The 10863-nt window shown below is 58.0% G+C and overlaps 1 protein-coding gene across 2 annotated transcripts; it reads right to left on the bottom strand.

Annotated features, from left to right (window-relative positions):
* Nucleotides 1-2091: 2091 nt before the first annotated feature.
* PRSS8 (serine protease 8) lies at nucleotides 2092-10863 on the bottom strand. Of its 2 annotated transcripts, XM_032785038.1 has the most exons (7): nucleotides 10755-10863; nucleotides 7162-7188; nucleotides 5991-6153; nucleotides 5221-5492; nucleotides 4648-4814; nucleotides 3970-4363; nucleotides 2934-3017 (listed from the first exon to the last, which is right to left on the bottom strand). In XM_032785038.1, the coding sequence occupies exons 1-6, from the start codon at nucleotides 10798-10800 to the stop codon at nucleotides 3986-3988; spliced, it is 1053 nt and encodes a 350-aa protein (XP_032640929.1). In that variant the 5' UTR covers nucleotides 10801-10863; the 3' UTR covers nucleotides 2934-3017; nucleotides 3970-3985. The 2 variants fall into 2 exon arrangements, with proteins under 2 accessions (XP_032640930.1, XP_032640929.1); XM_032785039.1 differs by lacking the exon at nucleotides 3970-4363 and having other exon boundaries at nucleotides 2092-3017.

Here is a 10863-nt window from a genome sequence, read left to right as displayed (position 1 = left end):
CTGGGTGTTCTCTGCTGGGCAAACGTTCCCTGTCCAGTTGATCCCCTGGGCTGGCAATATGGGGAAGCAGCACTGGGAGAAGGTCCTGGGACAGCTGTGCTGGGAGACTGGATCTGTCACGCAGGCCCTGAAACAGGGCAGGGGCAGTGTGTGATTCCCTTCTAACCTACAGTCAGCTTTGGCGCTGTGCACCTCCTGCCCTGAGCTGGGGTCTCTGTTGGGGGGGGGGGGGCGCGCAGGCAGAACACTGTAGCCCTGACTTACCCCCCACACACACACGCCACCAATGTGCCCCAGCTGCTGCAGGCAGAGCCCATTCTGGCCATGAGGATGCCCCTTCTGCTAAGCTTCCTTCATGTGTACATCTCCCCACTAGGATCTCAGCTGAGTCCCCTCTGGAACCTTTCATGCCTCGGCTGCCCCCCTGCTGCTGGGGTTCTTCCCCCCTGACCTGCCCCTTTGGCCTGCACTCCTTAGGCCAGGATTCCCCTCACCATCCAGTGCTCCCCATGCCCCTCCTGCCCTGTCCCAGTTCTCTTTTCCCACCTCCACTGCTAGGCTCCCTCCCTGATCTCCCATTCCAGACATCCTGGGCTCCCCGCAAGGGAGTGGAGGAAAAGCAGGGACGTGGGGATGTCTGCTGAGTTTGGCTGGTCTCAATTCAGCAGCCAAGCACTGCATGGGGTGGAGGTGTGTGGGTCTCTCCCAGGGCTGAAGGGCTGGGGCGCCCTCGGCCAGGGATACACAGTAGCTACTGTCTCAGGGCTCTTCCCTCAGCACCGATCTCACACTCCGCCAATCCCTACCCTGGCTCCACCAGCTGGAGGTGCAAGTAAGCGTTGCTGCCGGGGGGCTGGAGCGTGGGGGAAAGGTTGATGCAGACAGCCCCCAAGCCAGTCCCCACAGCTTCCCTGCATTTCTGCTCGCTGCCTACAGGTGTATTTTTTCTGTTATAAGAAGTGTGTATTTTTCATAAATAAAAAGGAAAAGAGTGAAGAGTCCATGCCTGTCAGGAAGCCTGCCTGGGAATGGTCACACAGAGGGTATGGGGCACAGTTAGCAGGATTGCCCAGGTGGGGGGTGGGGATCCTGGCACATGTGCAGTGTGGGGAGAATAAGTTTGAGGGAGGAGGATCAGGGAGGGATCCTGGCAGGTGGGAAGCACAGGCTGGGATAGGGATGTTGGCAGTGGGGGAGGCAGCAGAGAAATTCATTCCAGGCTATATTCGGCCTCCCCCTTGCTGCCCCAGCCAATCCCCTAAGTGTTAAGACCTCGCTGCACCCAGCCAGCTCAGCACCATATTCCCAGCGACACCTCTCCCTGACCCTGCCAGCAGGTTCCTTGGAGCAGCTCCAACCCGGATTCACCAGGTGTATTAGCACTGCCCAGCCCTGGATTAACTGTTCCCAACCACTCAGCCAGCAAACAAGGTTTAGCCAGTTATGGCCCATCCTTTGTGGGGCAGGGCCCCTAGAACTGGGGTCTACTCCCAGCTCAGGGAGGGGAGCAGGGCCAGGCACATGGATGCTGGGGTTCCAGCCCCAGCTTGGGGAGAGGAGTGCGGCCGGGCGCGTGGATGCTGAGGTTCCAGCCCCAGCTTGGGGAGAGGAGCGCGGCCGGGCGTGTGGATGCTGGGGTTCCAGCCCCAGCTTGGGGAGAGGAGTGCGGCCAGGTGTGTGGATGCTGGGGTTCCAGCCCCAGCTTGGGGAGAGGAGCGGGGCTGGGTGCGTGGATGCCAGGGTTTCAGGGAAGGGAGCGGGGCCGGGCACGTGGTTGCCAGGGTTTTGGGGAGGGGAGTGAGGCCAGGCCGGGTGCGTGGATGCTGGGGTTCCAACCCTGGCTCGGTGAGGAGAGCGGGGTCAGGCCCATGGATGCTGGGGTTCCAGCCCCAGCTCGGGGAGGGGAGCCAGGCCGGGCTGGATTGGGCGCATGGATGCTGGAGTTCCAGTCCCGGCTCTGGCAGGGGAGTTGGGCCAGGCTGGGCCCTTGGATGCCGGGGCCCTAGCCCTGGCTTAGGGATGGGGGCAATGTTTAGAGGTTAGAACAGCACAAAACCTTTAAAAAAAAAAGTAACAGAGCCTTTCCCATAGTACAGGGCTAACACCCTCTTTATTAAACTCTCCCTCTGGAGTTAAACAGCCCTTCCATGCCCCACCCCAACTTAGAACAAGCAGGAGGTTTGGCCTGACGCCCCAGATAAAAGACAGGCAGACACAGTCCCGTGTGCTACCAGCCTCTAGCTCACATCTGGGCGTGTGTGATGAACCCTAATCCCTTTAGCACCTGCCCTCACTCAGTGACTCTCCTCGGGTGGAAAAACCAGCTCTGCAGGTGCTGCCCGGCCCAGCCCTGGGGGTTCGGCTGACGCTGAGGGGCCGAGAGCTTCCTGCCAGACGTGTCACATTAGGTCCTGTCGACTTGACTCACGCTGGGACTGAAACCCAGCTGTTTCTGCGTGACGCAGGTGTAAGGAGGAGGGAACGTTTCCCAGAGCGCCCCTCTTTTGGGGCCAATCTGTCTCCTGCCAGAATCCTTTGGGGACAACCACAGTCAGAGGGCTGCCCAGGCAGGACCCCTAAAATACGCTTGTAGGGAGGGGAAGTTGGGGGCAAAATCCAGTTCTAGTGGAGTATCCGTGGCCAAGTGGCTATGATCAGTGGCGGATCCCGTGCCCCCAAGATCCTCTCCCTGCCTTGCGTCTCTACACTTGGAGTTGGCCCGGGTGAGGTTACCCTGCCTGGACCAGGCTCAGAAAGGCCCAGCAGAGCAGCCAGGGGGCCAGGAGATGAGCAGCAGCCCTGGAGCACAGCCCCTCCTCAGAGACCGGCTCCAGATCCACGCTCACGTCGCTCAGCGCCACGTCTGGGATGGTCTCCTGGATCCAGGCAGCATAGGCTGAGGCACGGGTATAGACGCCAGGGCGGTTGGCAGTCCCACATGCATCCCCCCAGCTCACCACTCCGGCCAGCAGCCAGACACTACCCACTTTGCAGGAGAGGGGTCCCCCGGAGTCTCCCTGGAAGAATCAGGGTGAGAAGAGGAAGATTGGGAGCTTGTTAGGCTGCCCTTGGAGGTGTCATGCTGACAGAACCAGGCCTGAGAACAGGAGTTGGGGAACTGCCTACAGGGCCCTGATTCTCACAGAGTGGGGCCCTGGGGGTCAGAGCAAGGCTGGCAGGGTTGGCATGACCCCAGGTGCCAGAGTGAGGCTCAGCGGCTGGTGTGAGTCCCAGAGCGAGGCTCGGGTGTTGAAGTGAGTCCTAGAGCGAGGCTTAGGGGCTGGCGTGAGTCTCAGACTGAGGCTGGAGGGATTGGCTTGAGTCCCAGAGCGAGGCTTAGGGGCTGGCATGAGTCTCAGACTGAGGCTGGAGGGATTGGCGTGAGTCCCAGAGCGAGGCTGGAGGGGTTGGCGTGACCCCAGGTGCCAGAATGAGGTTCCTGGGCTGGCATGAGCCCCAGAGCGAGGTTGGAGAAGTTGGCGTGATCCCAGGTGCCAGAGCGAGGCTGGAGAGGTTGGCATGAGCCCAGGAGCCAGAGCGAGGCTGGAGAGGTTGGCGTGAGCCCCAGAGTGAGGCTGGAGGGGCTGGCGTGAGCCCAGGTGCCAGAGTGAGGTTCAGGGGCTGGCATGAGCCCCAGAGCGAGGCTGGAGGAGTTGGTGTGAGCCTCGATCTCAGAGCAAGGCTTGGGAGAAGTTTGCAGGACCCTGTTGGCCAGAACTCAGGGGTCTGCAGGACTGGAGGCAGAAATGACGTTGCTACGAACAGGGCTGCTGCCAGCTCGGTGCCCTGAAGTCATGTCAATTCCCTGATCATGACAGAGCAGCACAACACAGGAAACAAACGAGAACAATAAGGGATGGGGCGGGAAACCCAAGTCTTTGAAATCTCGGCACCATCCTGCTGAGTTTGGGAGGGGGGCAGGATGCCCCTGGACTGCCATGGGGGGGGGGGGTCCCATGCAGAGCTGACCTTGAGAGTAGGGGCGCTATAGGGCAGGGAGTACGTGAAGTAGCAGGCAGAAGAACAGCAGGCTGGCAGCGAGGATGTGGGAGGTAGCATGGTCAAACGGCTGTTTGGGGGTGATTGGCCGGGGCCAGTTAGGATGGGGCTGGACGCCGTCATAGGGGCCAGGCCGACTGGTGGTGTTGGGACACAGCCCCTCCTCCGAGACTGGCTCCTGATTCACGCGCACGTCGCTCATCTCCACCGCCGGGATGATCTGTTTAATCCAGGCTGTGTGGGCTGAGGTGCGGGTGTAGACGCCAGGCCGGTTGGGGGACCCGCACGCGTCCCCCCAGCTCACCACCCCAGCTAACAGCCAAGCATTGCCCACACGGCAGGAGAGGGGTCCCCCGGAGTCACCCTGGAAGAACAGGGTGGGAGAGGGAAATGGTATTAGGAGGGGGATTGGTGGCAGTAGTGGGATACAAATGGATGGTTACTACAAAGCTTAGCCATGGTAGGTGGAGACTGGCAGAACGCGAGTGGGGGCCTTGAGGTCAAAGGTCAAGTAGTGGCACCTAAGCCCAGAAGGGATGGAAAATCTACAGCCCAACCATTGGGCCAATGCTCATAGTAGCCAGCGCTGACTCCCAGTAGCCCCACCCTTAGTGCCATGCACAGATGGATGCCCAGCATCTCGCTCACCTGGCAGGCGTCCTTCTTGCCCTCGGCGTATCCTGCACACATCATGTCGTTCTGGATCACGTGGGAATCCGCTGGGTTGGCGTTGATCTTGTAGAGGCAGCGGCAGGTCTCCAGCCCAATCACTGGCACCTCCAGCTGCTGCAGGGTCTTGGGACTGGGCAGGCTGACTGCATGGGGGAAAAGAAATCAGCGAAGTCAGGCTGGGTAGCTGACTCCTCAGTACCGTGGGGGGGAAGGGAGCCACCAGGGGGCACTGTGTGGGGAGGGGACGGGCAAAGGGACTCACTCCACAGCAGCCCAGGCTCTAAGCCAGGCTTAGGGGTAAGGGGGATTGATATGAGTCCAGATCCCAGAGCAAAGCTCAGGGGCTGTTACACACCCGAAAATCCTCCCTGCAGTTTCAACTGAACACACAATTCACCTTCTCTTCCTCTCCAAAATTGTTGGCAGCTGTTATCCAGCTGCCCCACCCCAAACACAGCTGCATCTCAGCACCAGGCGAGCCATCCCCATGTGCATCATCATTACCCAGCTGCCTCTCCCCAGAGGTGGCTGTATTGACCCTTCACTCACCAGAGGTAAGCACATTCCCCCAGCCAGTTACAGTGCAGGTCATGCCGCTGGGGAAGCTGACGGAAGCAGATGGCAGGCAGATGGGGCGAATGGTACGTGTATAGGTGACGGACTCTTTCAATTTCACCAGCGCAAGGTCCCCGCCGGAGCCCTCATCCGTGTAGCCGGGGTTCTTGATGACCTGCTCCACCCCAACCACCTTGATGTCAGCTGTGGGGCTGGACAGCTGGAAGGCTCCCAGCATCACCTCATAGTCAGTGATGGGGTTTTCCCTGTAAGGTGGGGGAGAGAGACGTGGGACCTCAGCAAGGAGAGAAGCCAGCACCTCAGGCTGCAGAAAGCTTCAGCTAATGGGGAGTAAATCTCCCTTAGATAGCAGCAGTGTAGGTGCAAGGAAACACGCCATGCGCGGGCAGATTCTATGTTGTGGAGGGTAGAGGTACACGTACACATTGGGAGTGGAGTCTAGTGGGTTAGAGTGGGGCGGATATGGGAATCAGGACTCCTGGGTTCTGATTCTATCCTCATTCTGGGAGGGAAGTCTCCCTCCCTCCCGAGATGGGGGGTGGGGGGAGTCAGGAATTCTGGATTCTACCTCTGGTTCTGGTAGGATTGTGGGGGCAGCTGGGAGTCTGTCCACAGAAACCCAGTCCAACAGATTTAGGGTCAGAAATGGATGGAAGATACAGACTCCTCGTGAATAGCCCCACCGCGGGTAACACTCAAAGCGTGGCCCAGCCCAGATGACCCCCTCCGCGGTCTGTACTTACGGTGGGAAGCAGTGCGCTGCAGTGATCACCCACTGGGGGGAAATGAGGGAGCCGCCACACACATGATTACTCTGAAAATTCAGGCTGACCTGCCAAGGCCACTGCCCATCCTGTGCATCTGTGCCCCCCACAATCCGTCCCATGATAGCACTTCCACATGTTCCTGCAGGGGGGCAGAGCAACAGTGAGTAAAACAGAAACAGCCCCTCGCTCTAACCACTAGACCCCACTCCTCTCTTAGAGCCTGGGCTAGAACCCAGGAGTCCTGACTTCCCAACCCACCCTGCCCTCTGCTCCCTGCTCTAATCCATTAGATCCCACCCCTCTATCAGATTTGGGGACAAAACCCACAAGGTCCAAAACATATTTTTGTTTGTTTTTGGTTTTAGGTTGCTCAGCTTTTCCACAAAAGCATCTAAATTTTCCTGTAGAGAACAGATCTTTCGGGGTGGGGGGAAGAAATTTGGTTGAAAACCCAATTTTTGCCATCCAAAAAGTTTTGAGAGACCATTTGCACCACAACTTCCCAACACAAACGTAACCCAAACTAAGGGCTTGTCTATACGTGAAACGCTACAGCGGTGTAGACGCTACTGAGACCAATGGAAGAGACTCTCCCGTCACTGTACTTAATCCACCTCCCCGAAAGGCAGCAGCTACATCAATGAAAGAATTCTTCTGTCAAGGCAGCGCCATCTACACCAGGGGTTCGGTCGGCTGAAATATGCTGCTCAGTGGGATAGATTTTTCACATCCCTGAGTGAGGTGGCTGGGTTGACCTAACTTTTTAACGTAGACCTGACCCCTGAGGGAAGATAGATGTTCATTCCCGTTCCCCTCTGGGGGTGCACCATCATTCCCACATATGATGTTAATGAGCCTACAATAGGTGCAAGTCAAGGGAGCTCCTCCCTTAGCTCCACTGGTAGCATCTCATACCTTAAACTCAGGAGATGGTGGGCTCAAATCCTCCTCCCATCACTATGGAGGCTGGTTACACTCAACACAAATATCCCCTATTGATGCTGACACCTGGCTACACAACCACCAAGGAAAATGACACTAGCTGAATAAATGCTTGAAGTGGGGGGGCTTCTGGAGAAAATGATCAGGAGGAAAAAAGTGACCTTCAAGCTGCCCGTACAGGCCACGTTCCCAGCCAGATCTTTACCTGATTGTCCATAGGTCTCCTGTACACCTGTTCAGAGGAGGAAAAAAAGAGGCACAATCAGGAATGCATCCCTGGGCAACACGCATCAGCACCGGGGCCACTGAAATGAAGCATCTCTGGGGTAATTGGGGGAGGGGCTAGAAAGGGGGACCTCCATTTCTGCTGGGGGAATAGGTTGTCAGATTTCTGGGATAGGACCCACTCAGTAGCCAATAATAAAGATGCTGATATAGCTACCAAGTAATAGTTAAGCTCTACCCACTGAATGTCACTCCCCTTCCAGAGCCCAAACTAGAACCCAGCCCCCCCTGCTCTAACCCACTAGACCCCACTCCCCTCCCCGAGCCAGGGATAGAACCCAGGAGTCTTGTCAGACAGAGGGAAGAGCGCCACCTTCTGAGTCAGGAACACCAAGGCCTTTGGGTCTCTCCAAGCTCTTTCCTACCCAGCCCAGCCCCTGGGCCAAGGCAGACATGTCACTGCAGCCGAGCAGGGTTATTCTCTGTGGCCTTGTCTCTGTCTCCCAGCCCGTGCCACCTCCTTTCCAGGAACTGCTCCCTGTTCAGAGGAAGGGCCCTGGCCTGCCAGCGTCATTCCAGATTCTTCAGCAAGTCGGCAAGTTGTCAGAGTTTCACTCCTCAAGGCTCTGCATGACTCAGGGGAATGGGACACGGGGACTTTTCCCTCTACGGGGCGCTGGCTCCAATCCAGCCCCAGGGCAGAGCTACTGACTGCCTCAAAACCGCAGGGAATGGGATCCGGGGCCTTTACCCTCTAGGGGGAGCTAGCTTGGATCCATATTGCTTTCAAACCACCCAAGCTGATGTCCCATTGAGTGGCCGGTGTGAAGTGAGTTTGCCACGTCTCAGCCCAGTTCCCAGCGAGAGCCAGGCTCAGTGGGCCATATACACCCATCTCCCTCGCTCCCCACAGAGAGGGCACTTCTGATTCAGTATCACCTCAAGTGACCTGCATTAGCCTGGGAGCCAGTCATGGGCCAGTAGCTATTTGTGGCTGTCTCTCCGCCCAGCATTCCTCCCACCTGAGCGGAGAGGCTAAATATAGAGCCAGACCCGTGGGACAGGTTACTTCAGCATGACACAGGGACATAACCTCCTCTGCTAGAGGCGCCTGGGCCAGCTTCAGAAGCACTAGCAGGGGTGGTGGGAGCCCGGCCCAGCATTAGACATGACTCGACCCAACCCAGCCCACAGGCTGCACCTCGATTAGGTTCTGTGCCGTTAGGGAGCCATGGCCTAGCGCTGGTTATGGGGGCAGATCAGAGGCTGAGATCTCTGTGCAACCCTCGGACAGGGGCAGGCTCACACAGATCCTTGCTCACATACCTCAGCCGTGGGAACATCTCCCATTCCCTGCTTCCCATCCCTCCTCACCCCAAGCCAGTTCCCCGCTCCCTGGGGCCAGATCTGAGCCAGGGCTCCCTAGAGAAGAAAGGCCTCGTTTCCAGGGCACCAGCAAAGGAAGCGGGTGCCTGGGGCGGCCAATAGAAAGGGGTGGCAGTCCATCCGTTGTTGGGGCGGCACGTCTGGGTCTGCGGTGCCAATTCGGCAGTGGGCCCTTCAGTCCCTCGCCTCCTCTTTGGTGGCAATTCGGCAGCAGATCAATCTGGTTTGTCTCCCCCCCCCCTTTTTTTTCTTCACCGCTTGGGGCAGCAAAAAAGCTGGAGCCGGCCCTGCTCATGTCCCATCCGCTGCCCCCCAGACTCAGCTGGATCAGAGTCACTCCCCTCCCCGAGCCAGGGATAGAACCCAGGAGTCTTGACAGACAGACAGGTAGGGGGGCAAGTGCCTGTGTCCCATTCCCTGCTCCCGTGAGCCAGCCAGAGCCCTGTTGCTGCTGCATTGAGAACTAGGAGCAGACCCAGCCTGCTGGGGGAGAGCAGGGAGGAAAGAGAGGGTGGTCAGGTGTTCATGTCCGTAGCTTGCATCCCAGGTGACACCCAAGCTGAGCAAAGACACACACAATGCAGGGGCTGATGGGCCATTTGCTGCTGTGCTTTGGGTTTCAGCGCCTTTCACACAGTGTCTGATTACCGGGAGTTTCAGGTGAACCTTAGGGAGTTTCACAGTCTCCCAAATACTGTTTGTACAAGGAGACAAAGGGGCCGGGCTGGCTCAGGAGGTCTGGCAATGGGGCCTTTCATCTGTATCCCTCTGCTCCAACCCACTAGGCTCCACTCCCCTCCTAGTGCTAGGAACAGAACCCAGGAGTCCTGGCTGCTAGTCCCTCCTGCTCTAACCATTAGAAAGCACTTCCTCCAAACAGCTGGGAACAGACCCCAGGAGCCCTGCTGGCTTCGGACGCAAACCTTTCCAGACAGGCAAAACCTCTTCCTAAATCAGGATTAGCCATCCCTGTCCCCCCTACAAATCAGGGTAGCTCAGACCAGGGAAACCTGCCCTGCAGGAATGTACAAATCCTCAAACCAATCAACTGCAGAACAAGCCAGAAAAAACTGGCAGGTGTTTTTCACTCTAAATCCAAAATGACAGTGTCCTTCTCATCACACAACACACACACATCCTGCAGAAATGCACATACACAAACACTGCATGACACACACACCCCTGTAACAGGACACAAACATCACCGGACACACACACAGTGCATATCACACCTGTAACACACTGTGTGCATCACCCACCACCTCACAGCACCCACAACACATGGATCACACAAGGCAGGCATCACACAGACACACACATCAACACCACCACGTTGCATGATCACATTCACCACAAACACCCACCCCACATTCCCCACACACACTGCATCACACAGACCCACTCACCCATAACCACCTTACAGACATACAGACACACACACACGTGATTTGCAGCCCCATATTGACCCCTCCCCCCGAGCAATTTGTATAGCGGGAGTGCTGAGAGCCATTGAACCCTATATATAATGGAAACCACTTGAAGCCAGGGGGTGCGGCAGCACAACCAACACCCCTACTTCCAGCACCTATGGCCCTGGGGCACCAAAGGGCGCTCTGAGACCCAGCCCTGCCCAGCCTGGCCAGGTCCCAGCCCCACAGCTCCGCGCAGGGTGGGAGAGCTAGGACCCTGCGCTGGGCGACCGGGACAGACAGGGGCACTTGGAGAAGGAAGGAGCAGAGGAAAGGTCGGGGGGGAAGGATCTGGGGAACCAGAGAAGGGGGTTTGGGGAGAGGCAGAAGGGGGATTTGGGGAACCAGAAAAGGGGAGTTTGGGGAGAGGCAGAAGGGGGATTTGGGGAACCGGAAAAGGGGGGTTGGGGAACCAGAGAAGCGGGGTCTGGGGAGAGGAAGAAGAGGGATTTGGGGAACCAGAAAAGGGGAATTTGGGGAACCGGAAAAGGGGAGTTTGGGAAGAGGCAGAAGAGGGATTTGGGGAACCAGAGAAGGGGGGTTTGGGGAGAGGCAGAAGAAGGATTTGGGGAACCAGAGAAGGGGGGTTTGGGAAGAGGCAAAAGAGGGGTTTGGGGAACCAGAGAACCGGGGGTTGGGGAGAGGCAGAAGAGGGGTTTGGGGAACCAGAGAAGGGGGACGGTGGGGGCAGGGGTCGAGCGGCCCCGCCCGCACTCACCCAGGCTGAGGAGGAGGCAGAGCAGCGCCCTCAGGGGCGCCCCCATCTCCTGGGCAGGCGGCGCGGAGGGCGGCGGGCAGGTGCGCTGTCTCCGCACTGGCTGGGACAC

The sequence above is a fragment of the Chelonoidis abingdonii genome, chromosome 4, assembly GCF_003597395.2.
Source record: "Chelonoidis abingdonii isolate Lonesome George chromosome 4, CheloAbing_2.0, whole genome shotgun sequence".
NCBI classification, from domain to species: domain Eukaryota; kingdom Metazoa; phylum Chordata; order Testudines; family Testudinidae; genus Chelonoidis; species Chelonoidis abingdonii.
This window is presented reverse-complemented; position numbering and strand designations above follow the sequence as displayed.